The 16,501-nt window shown below is 36.3% G+C and overlaps 1 protein-coding gene across 4 annotated transcripts in view; it reads right to left on the reverse strand.

The window, feature by feature from the left end:
- The window catches only part of LOC150109819 (cAMP-dependent protein kinase type II regulatory subunit-like), a 487,212-nt gene extending 471,607 nt beyond the window's left edge, over positions 1–15,605 (reverse strand). For all 4 annotated transcript variants that reach the window (XM_090413727.1, XM_090413588.1, XM_090413646.1 and 1 more), the window contains exon 1: positions 15,305–15,605. In XM_090413727.1, coding sequence (XP_090269853.1) covers positions 15,305–15,428 — 124 coding nt within the window. In that variant the 5' untranslated portion in view covers positions 15,429–15,605. The remainder of the gene's footprint in view (positions 1–15,304) is intronic.
- Positions 15,606–16,501: the final 896 nt, after the last annotated feature.

Below are 16,501 nucleotides of genomic sequence, written 5' to 3' on the forward strand. Positions count from 1 at the left end.
TATGTGGACATAATTCCCCTGCTATCATCAGCAACACTTCTCCTAGACACACTGTTTTCAGTTTGTAACGATATAGGATGGGTTTAACTAGTGATACGCAGCTGTTTGTAGATTATGCAAAATTGGGGAGAGAATGCAGTCAAGCAGATGTTATGGCCTTACAGGAATACTTGAATAGAATTAATGAATAAGCAGGTAAGCAGAATCGTCAATTCAACGTTGCAAAGTGCAAGGTTTTGAAATTTTGTCAAAACCTTACAATTTGCAACGTTGAACTGACAATTCTGCAAAGTATAAACTTGGTGGGGAAACTTTAAAGTAGTTAAAGGAGATGAGACATCTGAGACAAAGACCTGAAATTCAAGGCCACATTGCATAACTTGTTAAGACATCACTTCAAATAATGGCAATGATGTGGAGAACCCTGACATGCAAAAATAAAGAGGTTATGATGCTGCTGGATAAGGCTTTGACCAGGCCTCATGTGGATTATCGTGCACAGATTTTGGTTGCCAAGTTTTCATGGTGATGGGGATATCTTAGAAAGCATCCAAAGAAAATTCATAAAGATCATCAGTAGTCTGAAACATGGAGTACAAGAACAGATTGAGAGAATTTAAATTGCAAAGCCTCATAAATAGGAGGAGGAGCAGATGGATATGATTAAGACATATAAGCTAGTCAGGGGTTATCTGGTTGATATAGAAGAGATTTTTCATAGAATATAAGAGGGAGGTAGAGCAAGAGGCCACTGTTGGAAACTGTATAAGGAGGGTGTAAGCAGAGGAGTGAAAAGAAGGTTCTTTGGATGGAGAGTGCTTGGTGAGTGAAATATATTGCCTGAAGGTGTGAATGTAGACACATTGAATCAGTTTAAGTCACAGTTGGATGAGCATTGTGTGTGATGGTGTGTACCTCCCGTGATGAATATCTGACTTCATGGAGGTCAGATGTTAATAACTGGGTCAAGTTCCAAAGCAGTGGAAGGAGGGTAAAATTGTGCTGCTTCATAAGGGAGGTGATAGAACTCAGGTATCAAAATATAGGCCTATCTGTGTGTCAGGTGTTGTGGTTAAGTTGTTGGAAAAGCTGAATGGTGAGAACTGGAATCCAGAATTGGGTTGACAACAACGGTATTATCCTTGAAGGACAGCATGGATTTTCTAAAGGGAGGTCATGTTTTAGTAATCTACTTATTTATTACAATAAGGTGATGGCTTCCTTGAACAGAGGAGAGGGATACAAAGTAGTATATGTAGATTTCACACAGGCTTTTAATAGATTACCACATGAAAAGTTGATAGTCAAACTAGAGCAGATGGGGTTGAATATTAGATTAGTGCATTGGATCAGAGACTGGTTATCTGATAGGTATTAATAAGTTGTATATGGGAAGCAATATCCAGGAAGAGGAAATTCACTAGTGGTGTGCCTCAGAAGTCTGTTTTATAGCCATTGTTGTTTAACTTGTATCTTTTGATATTGGCAAAGATTTGGATGGGGATATTCAGTTGCTTCCAGATGATGCAAAATTGGGACAAGCTATGAAGAGTAGAGAAGATGTTGTGGCCTTACAAGAAGACTTGAATAAATTGAGTAAATGGGCATGGAAATGGGGATGTGAGCTCAATGTTGCAAAATGTAAGGTTTTTAAAATTTGGGAAACAAATATGAGGTGTACAACTTATGCTTGGTGAGGATATATTGTTGAAGGTGGAGGAAATAAGGGATCTTGAGGTGATAGTGGATAAGGATCTGAAATTTAGGGGATACACTGCCAAAATTGTGATGACAACACAAAGAATTCTGGGAATTATGTGGAGGACACTGACTTGTAGAAGGAAATTCTTGTTCCATTATATAAGGCTTTGATTAGGCTACATATAGACTAATGTATCCAGATTACAAAAGGATGAAGAGATGTTGAAAAGTGCCCAGAGGTGACTGATTAAGGTAGTTTTTGATCTCTGGAATGTCAAATATGAGGAAACATTGAGAAGATGCAATTTGCAGAGTCTAGTGGATAAGAGGAAGAAGGGTGATATGATAGAGACCTACAAATTAGTAAGGGGTTGTTATAAGATCAATGTTGAAGTAAATGGTGGGAAATCAGGGGAGAACCAGAGGACATCCCTGTTAGCTATATAAGGAGGGTGTGAGCAAGGGAGTGAGAAGCAGGTTTTTTGCATGCAGAGTTGTGAATGATTGGAATGCCTTGCCTAAGAGTGTGGTGTCTGCAGAGAATTTGTGTGTGTGTGTTTAAGGCACAGTATTATAAGCTGTGTGTATAACAAAAGGACCTCCAAGATGAGTCTTTAACTCTATGGGGTCACAGGATAATAATAATAAATAATAATAATAATAAACCTTGTAAAGTAGAGAACCAAAATAGAAATATGGGTGGAGAGCAGGTTTAGGTGTATGAAGTTAGATAATACATAAATTAGGTTATTGATTTCCAGAAGGCATAAGATTATCTTGTAATTTAAATTTCCCCCAATTATTATTATTACTATTCTTCTTCTTCTGCTGCTGCTGCTTGTCCCACTTAAGTAGAATCGCTGTTTGTGATAAGTCTCCTCCACATCCTCCTGTCTTGGGCTGTAACCACATCCAAGTTCTTTATCCTCAATTTCTCCTCAACCAGCTTCCTCCAGCTCTTCTCTGGCTGCCCATGCTTCCTCCTCCCCTGCACATCTATCTGCATGACCTTTCTTCCCACATATTCATCCTCCCTTATCACATGACCAAACCATCTCAACCTTGCCTCCTGCATCTTCACTCCTAAGTTCATAACTTTTGCCGTTCCTCTCACATAGTAATCCACTAATGTTGGGAGCTATGCTCAGCATCATGTGATCACTCTCCCACTTATTAACTTCTAATTTGTCTGCACTCCACACTCATCTACTCCCCAATCGAGGGGGGGGGGATGGTTTCCTGAACTCTCACTGAACAATACTTTCTCAAGAAAAGCCTACTCCTCTTGACTGAGAATGACTACGGACCAAAGAGTATGACTGAGGGTGTCATGCACCCTGTCAAGGGATACATTATGAGTAAAAACCAGACGTATGCCATAGTCAACTATGAAAGATCTTATCATTAGTCAAGATTGAAAGGAATCAAAAAAGCTCCATAAATATATATATAGAGGGCCCTTGAGTTATGTCGGAGATCCATTCCTACGGACTGACGTAAGGTGATTTTCGATGCAAGTCGGAATTATCGTAGTCTAAGTTACTTACCTAACCTAAAATACCCTAAAGTTATACGTAAATATCAAGAAACAGAACTAGGCCATCTTCCAGCCAAAGAACAAGAAGCCTTTCGATCTCAATCATGAGCCTACTACGTTTTTTCGTAATCACAGTCGATTTCATGGGGGCCAATCCTTTTACGTGTTCAAGGATGCAAACTTTATCCTTGATAATAGTACCGACTGTGGTATGACTTAAGTTCAACGCGCGGCCAATGTTCGTTGGTATTTTTCCCTTTCTTGCCCTTTTAATAATGTCTCATTTCACTTCTAACGTAATGGCTTTCCTTTTCTTCGACACACTGTCATCGGAAGAGTCTGCCATACGTTTGGGAGCCATATTGAAGGGTAAAAATTCACAAAAAAACACAAACACAAAAGTGAGAGAGCAGATGTAAACAAAGCACGCAGTACCCAAAGAGTGTATGCTGGGACCCAAGGGACCCAAGCAATGCCACCAAACAAACGCCGCATAACAGTGTATTCTTCCGCCGCACTCACAAACAAGTTTGCCCGTGACATTTGAATTTTACGTCATGCTGCTTCAAGTTGAAATTTATTTTTTAAATTATTTATGGGATTACTGCCATAAAGTCGAAACAATGCATGTCGAGGACCCTCTTCATATATAAATATATATATTATATATATGAAGCTTGATTTACTCAGTTGTTGTACATTTTTATAAAAAGATTGAATGATTAGAACCAAGAGAAATGAAAACAAAGTTTATTAGTACTCCACAACTAGTTTCAGCTTGTATCAGCCTTCGTCAGGTGCACATAAAAAAGAAGAAATAACCAGTAGAAACACATGAAGGAAATCACTGTAACATATAATGTTACAGTTATTTCTTTACATATGATGCAAGAAAATAACGTTGAAATCTGCGCATTCAAAATTGTTCCCTCATTGGCTTCATTGTTGGGCGTATGCATGCGTATAACATCTCGTGAATGCCAGTATTTGACCACAGCACAGTGACAGTCTGAAAGGTTGTAACTCAGGTTGTTGTTGAAATGTAGGGGGTTGGGAATGATTTCCTTTGATTCTATTATCTTCCTTTCTACTTCATCATGGCAACGGAAAATGTTATTAGACTTGTCCCATAGGACTGTATGGCTAGGGTTTTCTTCATTAGAACTGGCAGAGAATAGAACATGACTAGACAAAGCACTGGCTTGTGTTCTCTTGTGACATCTCTCTTGTGCTCCTCAGTGCGTAACTCGATTGACTTCTCTGTTTGGCAAAAGTAAGGTATGTCACAGTTGCATCAGATCTGGTAAACACCAGGATATTTAAGATTATGATGTCTAGGTTCAGATGGCTCACAAGGGAGTAGATTTTAGGAAGAGGAGTAAATAAAGTTCTTATGTTGTATTTTCTGAGAATCTTGGCTAATATTGGTGAGACAGAGCTTATGTATGGAATAGAAATACTGTCTTTCACAATAATGGTTTCTTCATTACGGTCACCAGGAGGATTAAATGGGAATTTATCAGTAGTTTTTTTGAGAATAATTATTTAGTTGAAAAGTAGACAATGATATTGCTATATATATATATATATATATATATATATATATATATATATTATTATTATTATTATTAATCACTTAGGGAATTAAACAACGTAGATCCGAATATAAATTAAATTATACTTTAATAAATATCTCCGATATTTCGGCAACGTCACATTGCCATTTTCAAAAGGAACTTAATTAAAAGGAAATTTTCCTTTGATTCTATTATCTTCCTTTCTACTTCATCATGGAAACAGAAAATGTTATTAGACTTGTCCCATACGACTGTATGGCTAGGGTTTTCTTCATTAGAATTGGCCGAGAATAGAACATGACTAGACAAAGCACTGGCTTGCGTTCTCTTGTGACGTCTCTCTCTCTCTCTCTCTTGTGCTCCTCAATGCGTAACTCGATTGACTTCTCTGTTTCGCAAAAGTAAGGTATGTCACAGTTCCAACAAGGAATTTAAAGCTCTACAGGAAATGAAGAATAATAAAGAATTAGTTATCACCAAAGCAGATAAGGGAAATGCAACTGTAGTACTTAACCAAAAGGACTACAAAGGTAAGCTCAATGCTCTTCTATTAGATCGGGCTACTTACCTCCCTATCGAATATAATCCCTCCAACTCACAAATCAGAAAACTTCACAGGCTCCTTAAGAAAGTTACTTCTTGTCCTGTAGAAGTTACCAACAGATTAAAGCCGTTTAACTCTATACTCCCCCCCCCCGTATTTACGGACTCCTAAAGATATATAAAGAAAATGTGCCATTACGTCCCATAGTGGATGGCATTGATTCCCCCACATACAAATTAGCTAAACATTTGGCCAAAGAGCTCACACACTATACTGGCAACACACCATCATACATAAAAAACTCAGCCCACTTCAAAGCCAGCATAGAAAACCTTACACTCCAACATACTGACATAATGGTCAGCTTTGATGTCTCCTCCTTATTCACAAATGTCCCACTCAAGGAAACATTAGAGCTAATCCAAGCTAAATTTTCTCCCGATATCTCAACCCTATTTCAGTTCACAATGAACTCAGGCTATTTCGTTTGGCAGGGAAAATTCTACAAAAATAGAGGGGACAGCCATGGGTTCACCACTCTCCCCACCCTTGGCCAATTTCTTTATGGAGACCTTTGAAGAAAAAGCTTTAGCCTCTGCCCCACAAAAACCAACCATATGGCTCCGCTACGTTGATGATGTGTTCGCTATTTGGCCACATGGCTCTGAAGCACTCCTCTCCTTCCTTACACACTTAAACAACCAACACTCCAGAATCAAGTTCACCCTGGAAAAAGAGGAAAACAACAGCCTCCCTTTCCTAGACACACTAGTCACCTGCCAGCCTGATGGAACCTTGGTTTTCTCAGTTTATAGAAAACCACCCATACAGGCAGATACATTCACCAACAATCCTCCCCCCCCCCACAACAATATGGAGTGGTGAAAACACTATACAACAGGGCTAAACTAATCTGTTCTAACGACATGGCCCTAAACACTGAACTAAATCACATCCTCAACACTCTCTCTCAGCCAATGGCTATTCCCCCAAAAAAATATTAAAACCTACAAACCACAGCCCCCCCCCCCCTCCACAACAAAGATTACTTTAAATCCATCACCATTCCCTACATCCGAGGCACCTCGGAAAAAATTACAAAAATTTTAAAAAACATGACCTCACCTCCTGTTACACGCTTTACAGAAAATTGGCATCCCTTATCTGCTCCACCAAAGATCAACCACTTCCCCTAGACCTACCTGGTGTATACCAGGTCCCTTGCAGTTGTAAACTGTCGTACTTTGGCCAAACAGGCAGGACAGCGAATATCAGAATTTCTGAACACAAGGACTACATCCGGTTTCACAAGTACAGCCATTCTGGTCTTGCAGACCATACTCTGGATACATGCCACAGAATACGGTGGAAGAAAGCTACAGTAATATACCGTAGGAAATACAAATTCGAAAGACTATTTATGGAATCAGCCTCAGCCCTAAGAAACTCCCCAAACCTCAACAAATTTGGTTGAATGCGACTGCCCCAAATTTGGGAGGCATACATCAGCAGACCTTCAGCCCAACGGCCAAGAACACCTACTTAACCCACTAGAGGGCACCATCAGGACTTCTAGGAGAACGATAGCTTCATATCTTCATTCTCAGTTACTGTGTTGTAGTGCCTGCGTGCACGTGCCTTTTTTTTGTAAGTTCCTTTTGAAAATGGCAACATGACGTTGCCAAAATATCGGAGATATTTATTAAAGTATAATTTAATTTATATTCGGATCAACATTGTTCAATTCCCTAAGTGATTTAGAAATATTATTATTATTATTTATTATTATTATTCAGGCCTCCATGGAATCAAAAGACTTATCGTGGGTCTTTTGATTCCATCCCACCCCAAAAAAAAAAGAAACACAAAGTCTATCATACCACTCCTTAAACTCATTGACCATTCTCACTCTCACCACTCCATCAGGCAATGCATTCCACGGTTTAACCACCCACTATGCAGAGAAACCACTCCTCACCCTCTTGCTCACAGTTTCCTTTCGTAACTTCCAGGGGTGGCCTCTTGTTATCACTCCTTCCCACTGTTCAACCAAGCGAAAGATCTCCCCAGTGTATATAGCAATATAAACTGGGCAGAGGAAGTAGCATACAGTACTAAGGGAAACTATATTACTAAAGACTTCTATAGTAAGGGAATATAAATATCAAAAGCTTTTGACTTGATCATAGCATCAGAGGATTTGATTATGACTGAGATGTTATACTTGTCCCTAGCTGGCGAGTCCTGATTTGGAAAATGGAAAAGCATGTTGAAGTATCAAGGCAGAAAGAGTTTGTGTGGAATAATAAGGCAGGAAACTATCATATACTTAGAAACCTTGCAGCAGTACAATAGATAAAATAATTAAAAGTAAAAGGGATCAGTAGTGCTCTGCCCTGGAGATACTTAAGAAGAAAAAAAAATGTTGAAGGAAAGGCATATTGTATACCTTCAGTAAAGAAGATAAAAGCAATTTGGAATCATCTTTACAACCAGTATCTCAGGATACAGTTCACCTTAGAAAATAAACAACAGTCGTCCATTCCTAGATTGCATGTCAATCTGACATATTTGGCCTTCTCCATCAGATGGACATGTAAAGTATCTACATTCCTCAGCTATAGGTTCTTCAACATTTTCTTCTAAACTCTACCTCTGATGTAAAAGTTTCAACTCATGATGGTGATGATTTGTATAGTAGTCTCTCATAATACTCTCTGAATTCCTCAACTTCTTCCCCCCCCCCCCACACACACACACATGCACAGAGGTAGATACAATCACCAACACTTGCACCCCGCCTACCAACAGTATGAGATTATAAAACCCTATATAACAGGACAAAATTGACCAGCTCCAATAATAATGCCCTCACCAATGAACTTGAACACATTTAGAACACCTTCTTAGCCAATGGCAATAATCCCCATCAAATCCAAAAAATATTAAAACCTCAAAAACCACAATACCTCACCTCCAAAAGAGACTATACCGAATCGATCACCATTCCACGTGATCAATTTGGTACCTTGCAGTTGTAAGCTGTCTTACTTAGCACTGATTGTAGCCCATGGCCAAGTTAACAGAATAGCCAACATAAACTCACCGAACAAAAGGACATCTAGTTCAACCACTACAACCATTCATAGTGTACTAACCATACCTTGGATACTCACCACAGAATACGATGAAGAAAAAAAAAAAAAAAGGTCACCACAGGAGAAAATTTAAATATGAAAGACTTTTCCTTAATCTCAACAAATTTAGTCATGAAACCTCTCCAAATCTGGCACCTCATCCTTAGAACTTCAAACCAATAGTCAAGAGCACTGATTGTAGCCCATTAGAAGACACTATTTAGGACATTAGGCTCACTTTTGTTACTCTGCTTCTGTCTTAACTTATGTAGTGCCTACACATATCAATTTTTCACTATTTCCTAATGACAGCAATTTAACTTTGCTGATATATCAAAAATATTAATTAAAACTTATTCTAACTAATATATAATGTCCACTATAATTTCCTTAAATAATATCATCCAGTACAGAATAAGACTGTGATCACTACCTGTAACCAAAAAGTTAGTCACATCAGAAGAGACATTACTTATTGCTATGATACTTGTTAAGAGAGGACCTTCTATGGAGGGTCTGCTCAATCTATGAAGATGATAATAATAATACCACTTTATTGTTTTTTTTTTTAGTTGCATTTAATTTTTTTTTGCTTCATTTTAAGTGCTCTCTCTTTCTGTGTGTATGTGAGAGAGAGAGAGAGAGCAGTAGTTAAAAAAATAGGGAAACATAATTAAAATAAAAGTCTGCATGTTTTGACTTGCATACACTTAAATGAAGTCTTTGATAATTTAAAAGCATCGATACAATGTTTCTTTAATATTGTATTAAAGAAATATTGAAATATTAATATTGAAGAAAAACAGTCTCCAACTCCTTCAGTGTTCAAAGTCTAACAAAGTAGAACTAAAATGTTCAGATTCAAGTAATACAATTTTATTAATATATAAAAGTTTATTATTACAAATTATATTATTGGCAAATGATTATTTTTGATAATCATTTGCCAATAATATAATTTTGATAAAGATTTTGGTATGTAGGCTTTTTTTTTGATAGAAAAAAAAAAGGTTCAATAATGTATGTAAAGAAGCTAGATGAAGTTACAAATGCTATAGGATCCATCACCAGAAAATGCAGAGAAATATAGGATCTGTAGAAATGAAAACAAGTAAAATACTGCATTGAGAGAAAAGGCTAGCAGAGAAAAATTAATTGAAGAAATTAAAAATAATACAAATAACTGAAAGAGGTTCTTCAGATGCAGAGGAATACTTAAGAGGATATAAATTATAAACTTGAATACTGACTATCAACCAAGAAGATTTAATTACTTAGGAAAATGAAATTGAGGAATTCAGGCAGTATTTTGATAGACTACTATACAAATCATCATCATCACTACCACCACCAGCTGAAAATCTTACACCAAAGATACAATATTTATAAGAAAATATTGAAGAACCTAATGAGGAACCATCTCCAAGAGAAATCAAGAATGTTATTAAAGCAAAAAATAAAAATGTACCTGATGAAAGTAAAACTTGAGCAGAACATCTAAAAATTGGAGGAGCATCCTTAGCAACTTAGATTTATAAACTCATCACACCAATATGACAAAACAGAAGAAATCCCAGTTGATTGGAATACAGTCATATTATGCCCTGATTTTTAAAGAGGAGACCACATGATTACCTGTATCTATGGAGATATCTCCCACCATTTTTTTAAAACCACTTTCTACAAAATACTGTCTACATGTGGGAAAAAAAAATTAATGTATATACTTCAATTTTTTGAAATACCGCAAAAAATGTATATAAATAAAATACAAATATGATACTACTTATGTGATCACTACACACTGTGCAAGATATGTTTTCTGCAGGAATATTCAGCAAGTTTTAAAATAAAATCTGGATGTTGCCAAGATGTTCTCTCACACATGTTAAGAATAACATGGGCGAGTACATACTGTACTCGCCCATGATGCAAGATCCTTCGACACTTCTGAGCATGTCAAAAGAAGGAGAATCCATTCTGATATTAGGGTAATCAATGCATTTCGTGGGATGAGTGTTTATTATTATTAAAAGTCGTAAAATTAGCTTTTCTTTTATGAAAATTTAGTTCTTTAACTATATTTAGTTAATTTATTATATTTAGTTCTTTTATGAAAATTTAACTATTTTGCTTATATAAAAGTTGAAAAATTTATGTATAAAACACGTGATTTTGCATGTTGGTGACCAATTCGTACATCCTTTATTTCTTTCTCCCCTTCAGCATGAATCGACTATTCTTGGCACTTTTCCAGACTAGGTTCTATGAAGTGTGGTCGTAAAATAATCAGATATCAAATGAACAGAGAATGGAAATGAATGGGAAGAAGAACATCCTACTGGCTTATGCTGATGAGAATGTTATCCTTGTGAGATTCCCATCAGTATGTTATACTAACTTACTATGCACAACTTACAAAATTTTCTCTAACATTCTGTTTAAGAGACTTTATCCTATGTAGAGAATGTTACTGGCGATTATCAGTGTGGATTCCATCAAGGAAGATCTACAAGTGATCAGATTTTTAATATACACCAATTACTTGAAAAATGTAATGAATTTGGAATTGAAACACACCACCTTTTCATAGATTTTAGAGCTGCATATGATAGCACAGATAGATCTAATTTATTTATTGCAATGGAGGAACCACAGATTCCACGAAAACTTACTGCTTTAGTTAAAGCTACAATGAGAAATACTCTATGTTAGATCAAAATTCAGAACATGTTGTCTAATCTAAAATATAATAAATGGTGTATGACAAGGGGATGGCTTAGCTTGCTTACTGTTTAACATAGCATTTGAAAAGGTTTTCAGAAATGCTGGCATTAATACAAGGGGAACTATTTTCTATAAATCAGTACAAATTATGGCATATGCAGACAATATCGATATTATAGGAAGGACACAAAAAGCAATGAAAGAAACTTTCATCAGTTTAGAAAAGGCAGCAAAGAAGATGAATTTGCAGATTAACCAAGAAAAAACAAAGTATATATGAGAGTAACTAGAAAGATTTGTGATAATAATCCTTCTCAAATTTAAATTGGTTCCTATAAATTTGAAATTGCACATAGTTTTATATACTTAGGATAAGAAAACTTAGAAAACAACTAAAGTCACATGTGATCTCAAGAAAAACAAAGATAATGATGTACAAAGTACTTGTAAGACCAGTTTTAACTTATTCCTCTGAAAACTGGGTATATATCCTCCAGTCAAAAGGCTACAGGTTCAAATCCTGCTGTGGTTCAAATCCTGTTTGCGATTGTCTGTGAAAATACTAGTGGTGGTGGTGGGCATTAGATGGCGTTGGTGTAGATGATATAGTTGGTGTAGATGGTATTTGCTGTTCGTTGTAGTTGATGGATTGAGTGGTGGAGACAGAGCTGTAGAGTAGGTACCCTCCCTTAATGAGTCTAGACTCCCTGGAGGGATTACAACTAAATTGTAATCCCTCCAGGGATTATAATTTAGTTTATTGAGACCTCAATATACTTTATTGAGGTCTCATCAGTGGGAGACAGACGTAATAACAATAATAATTATCAATGGTAGATGAAAGATTGCTAGGTCTGTTTGAAAGAAGAGTTCTCAGATGCATTTTTGGAGAGGTACAAGAGAATTGTGTGTGTGTGTGTGTGAAGGAAAAGATATAACCATGAACTATACAGATTATTTAATAAGCCAGACATTATTAAGTAAATAAAAATAAATAGATTAAGATGGGCTGGACACATGATATGCATGGATAGTAATAGAATAGTTAAGATGCTTAATGCTAAGCTGGAAGGGAAAAGAAAAATTAGAAAACCTAAATTAAGATGGGAAGATGGAGTGATGCAAGATATTAAGGTTTTAGGAGTTAAAAATTGGAAGAGTTTGGCATTGAATAAGGAAGGCTAGCAGAAGTTTCTGAAGAAGGCCAGGGACCACATAGGGCTGTTGAGTTGATGATGTTATACTAACTCCATTCAATTTAAGTATGGTGAGTAAGCCTGTGGGTTCTTGTCATAAACCAGGAAAAGACTAAATATATAAATATACATTTCAAGGAACCATCGGAAACAATCCAACTTGGCTACTGATAATTATATATTTGAGCAAGTGGATAATTTTAATTATCTAATGCATCAATCAAGAGATAAAGGAGAGAGAAGGCCAATCATGTATATTTTGTAATTTTACAACTCCTAAAATCTATTACCTATTATCAAAAAAATCCAAATAAAAACAATTTAAGCTATCTATGACTGATATTAGCCTATATGAGGTGAAAATGGAGATAACAGAAAACTGATCACATTTGATAGGAAAGTACTAGGAAAATTATTTGGACATCTTACAATCAAAATACTGTACTATGAGCAAAAACATGAGAGACTAAGAAACCTATTTCAAAGGCTCAACATTCTATCATTTATAAAGAAGCAAGAAAACCGATTGGTTTGATCACATTGTTATTCTTATTAATATGCAACACTTCCAGGGAGTCCAAAGACTCATCAAGGGAGGACACCTACTCCAACTCTCCATCTCCACCACTCAATCCACCAACTACAACAAACCTCAACTACACTAATGCCATCTACCACCCAACACCACCACTAGCTGGAAGTTTATTTTCCACTTGGTTAGATTATAATAAATTTAGTTTAATCCTTTACCCAAGTGTAGGCAAACAAAGTTTGCGCCTGAAGTAGTTTAGGACTGAGGCAACTCATAGCAAAGGTGGACCAAGCTCTCATCACTCCTTGTCTCAGTATCTCCCATAATGCAAAGCACATCTCCTTGTGGAGATGTATAATGCTATGCATTAAGGGAAGGGCCACTACCTAGACAGGTTTTGACCTTTATTGAGGTCTCGTCAGTGGGAACCAGACCCAGAAGTGGTGATACTAAGGCAGAAACAATGGAGAGGTCATATTTACTTATACGAGTTGCCAAAAGGTTATTACTTATTATACCACCTTATTATTAATTTACTCTGGATTTAGAGAAAGATGTTGGAAGTTTATTTTCTACTTGGTTAGACCATAATAAATTTAGTTTAATCCTTTACCCAAGTGTAGGCAAACAAAGTTTGCACCTGAAGTAGTTCAGGACTGAGGTAACTCGTAGAAAAGGTAGACCAAGCTCTCATCACTCCTGGTCTCAGTATCTCCCATAATGCAAAGCACATCTCCTTGCAGACATGTATAATGCTATGCATTAAGGGAAGGGCCACTATCTAGACAGGTTTCGATTGAGGTCTCGTCAGTGGGAGCCAGAACCCACTGATGCGACCTCAATAAAGGTCGAAACCAGTCTGGGTAGTGGCCCTTCCCTTTTTGCATAGCATTATACATGTCCCTAAGGAAATGTGCTTTGCATTATGGGAGATACTGAGACGAGGAGTGATAAGATCTTGGTCCACCTTTGCTACGAGTTGTCCCAGTCCTGGCATGTTTCTGTCCTGGCAAAGTTTGCATACACTTTACCCAAGTGTACACAAACTTTGTATAACTTGGGTAAAGATTTAAACTGAATTTATTATAAACCACCGCTAGTATTTTCACAAACAATCAGAAGCATCTATGCCCATAGCAGAATTCGAACCCACAGCCTTTTGGCTGGAGAGTAGATATGCTAACCACTCATCCAATCAGGATGGTCTGATTTAGAAAGCAGATGACCAGTTAATTAAATATGACTTACAAATAAAGTTGGCAAGAAAAGATTTGCCAAAAGACCCTGAGCACAATAAATGGATGTGGTAATGAGACATAAGACAATTGAATGAACACTTTACACCAAATGTAGCTATAACAGAGATAGATGAAGTGATACAGCATAAGACTTAAATGGACTATTAAGTCGCTGGGTGTGGGGGGGGATTTTTTGATATTCATCAAACACTGAATCACTGGATGTCACATCTTGTTCTTACTCCCTATCACTTTATACTATACAAATGGCATTAAAATTCTTAAAAAATATAAACATTCATTCACTAAAATTAGATGGTTGTTTGTATCAATATAAATTTAGAACATCAGCTGCTCATATCTACTGTACCTCTTTAAAAAAATAAACATTAAAAAATTTTTAAAGTTTCTTTTGTTCTCATTTCTTTGTATGTATTATATATATATTTTTTTAATTAAAATAACACACACAATGAGAAGAAACATGCCAGAAATTCTGATATGTTAGCCCACTCCTATCCCCAAATGGAATTCCGAACACACTGGAGTTTATTTTTATTCAAAATTGGTTTCTTCACGAAGACTACTGGAGTATATGCGAATACCAGCAAATAAAGAGTATCAACGTAAAATAAATATACATGCATTAGGATAACGTCTGTTTCGCCATAACTTTCACTTTCCTTTTAAGTATTTAATTCTCACAAGGCATGCGACCAGAATATGATGCAAATTTTCATGTGATATATGTTAGATTTGTTATTAGTCAGTGAAACAGCAAAAGTCTATATTAACTGCGATGATTTCAAATAAAAAGATACTGAATAGTATGAAATTAACTGGCAAAAAAAAGAAGAAGAAAAAAGTTTTAAGGGAAAAAACGTGTTGCCAAATACAGTTTACTTCCATAAAACTTTCCTTTCCCGTTTACAAAATGTACAGTAAATGCACTAAAATTTAAAGAAAATTGTTATTACTTCTATTAGCATCCACTTCTATCTACTAATGTTAAAACAATTGTCCAAATCTAACAAAATATTTTGGTTTTAGTATTATGCACAAATGTTCTTTAGTATGTATACAGGTAGATATTATAATAACATACAATTCCATACCTTCGAGCAGTCCTTCAAAAGTGGGTGATAACTCGTATGAAACAAGTGAGCCAAACTGAACATGCAAATTTGTAGCGGAATTCCGTCGTACTCTGAGATAACCACAATCAACGGAAGGTTCCATTGCACTTCAATGACTGAATATGACAAGCCTGATAGACGCACGCTTTACTACAACACAAACGAGTGCTCCAGGAAAGCTCGTGTAGCGCATGACAGAAGCAAAGTTTCAATCGAACGTCAATTCTAGCAAGCTATACGCGACTATTTTTACACTACCATTCTTCGGTTTAGAAGTGATATTATTATCAATGTTCCAGCATTTAAGATATCAGTCAAACCTTGATACAAATTCAATACAGAATAATTACATACATCCTATCAAAATATTCAAGTATACTAAAATGAAATAACGTTGCATTCCCTAACAATATCGCCCACTGCGTGTACTGCACGTACACTGAGATGAAGAATAAACATGCATTATGAAGTTCAAAGATCGTCGGAAGGTATACAGGCCAAGCTACGCTAATTATATACTGGATAAGAAAATATTCGTGCAGCATAAAAAATACTGTTGACGGTTTATGTTTAGCAGTGACTAAGTACAGGCAATAACACATTTACTGAAGTTGAAAAGAGTATATCAGCTTCTCTTTAAAAAAAGAAACGGGGGGAGGGACAATATATGATTATCCGTCTCTCCTGGCAATAATCTAATAACGGAGGTCCCTTATACCACAGTAGTAGCACCCGATCCCTAAATTCTATGGCATGCGTGTGCGCGCGCTCTTATTTTGCGTGAGTAGCTAATACTGTATAACATACAATTTACAAACCGTTGTTTTAAATCTGCGCGCTTATTCTGAACGCAAAGATCATGAAATAATTTTGTTATCCAATATAAAGACTTCTCCGAAATAAAATCTTCGAATATGCCAATATATTATTAAATTATTTCTTAAAAAGGAATGACTCATAGTATATTAATGCACGGATTACTTCATATGTGAAAACTCATATTACTCAGCTTGGGATGACACTCTCCCAAGGCATCATCATCATTACTGGGGTGGGGAATGCACAAACAAATATATGAAATCTGAGTAGCTGGCGTTGGGTATCTATCATTAATAGCGCATGACAGAAGCAAAGTTTCAATCAAACGTCAATTCTAAGAAGCTATACACGACTATT

The sequence above is a fragment of the Typopeltis vanoorti genome, chromosome 1 (assembly GCF_054136105.1).
Source record: "Typopeltis vanoorti isolate ZY-2024b chromosome 1, IOZ_Tvanoo_1.0, whole genome shotgun sequence".
In the NCBI taxonomy this organism is placed as follows: Eukaryota; Metazoa; Arthropoda; class Arachnida; order Uropygi; family Thelyphonidae; genus Typopeltis; species Typopeltis vanoorti.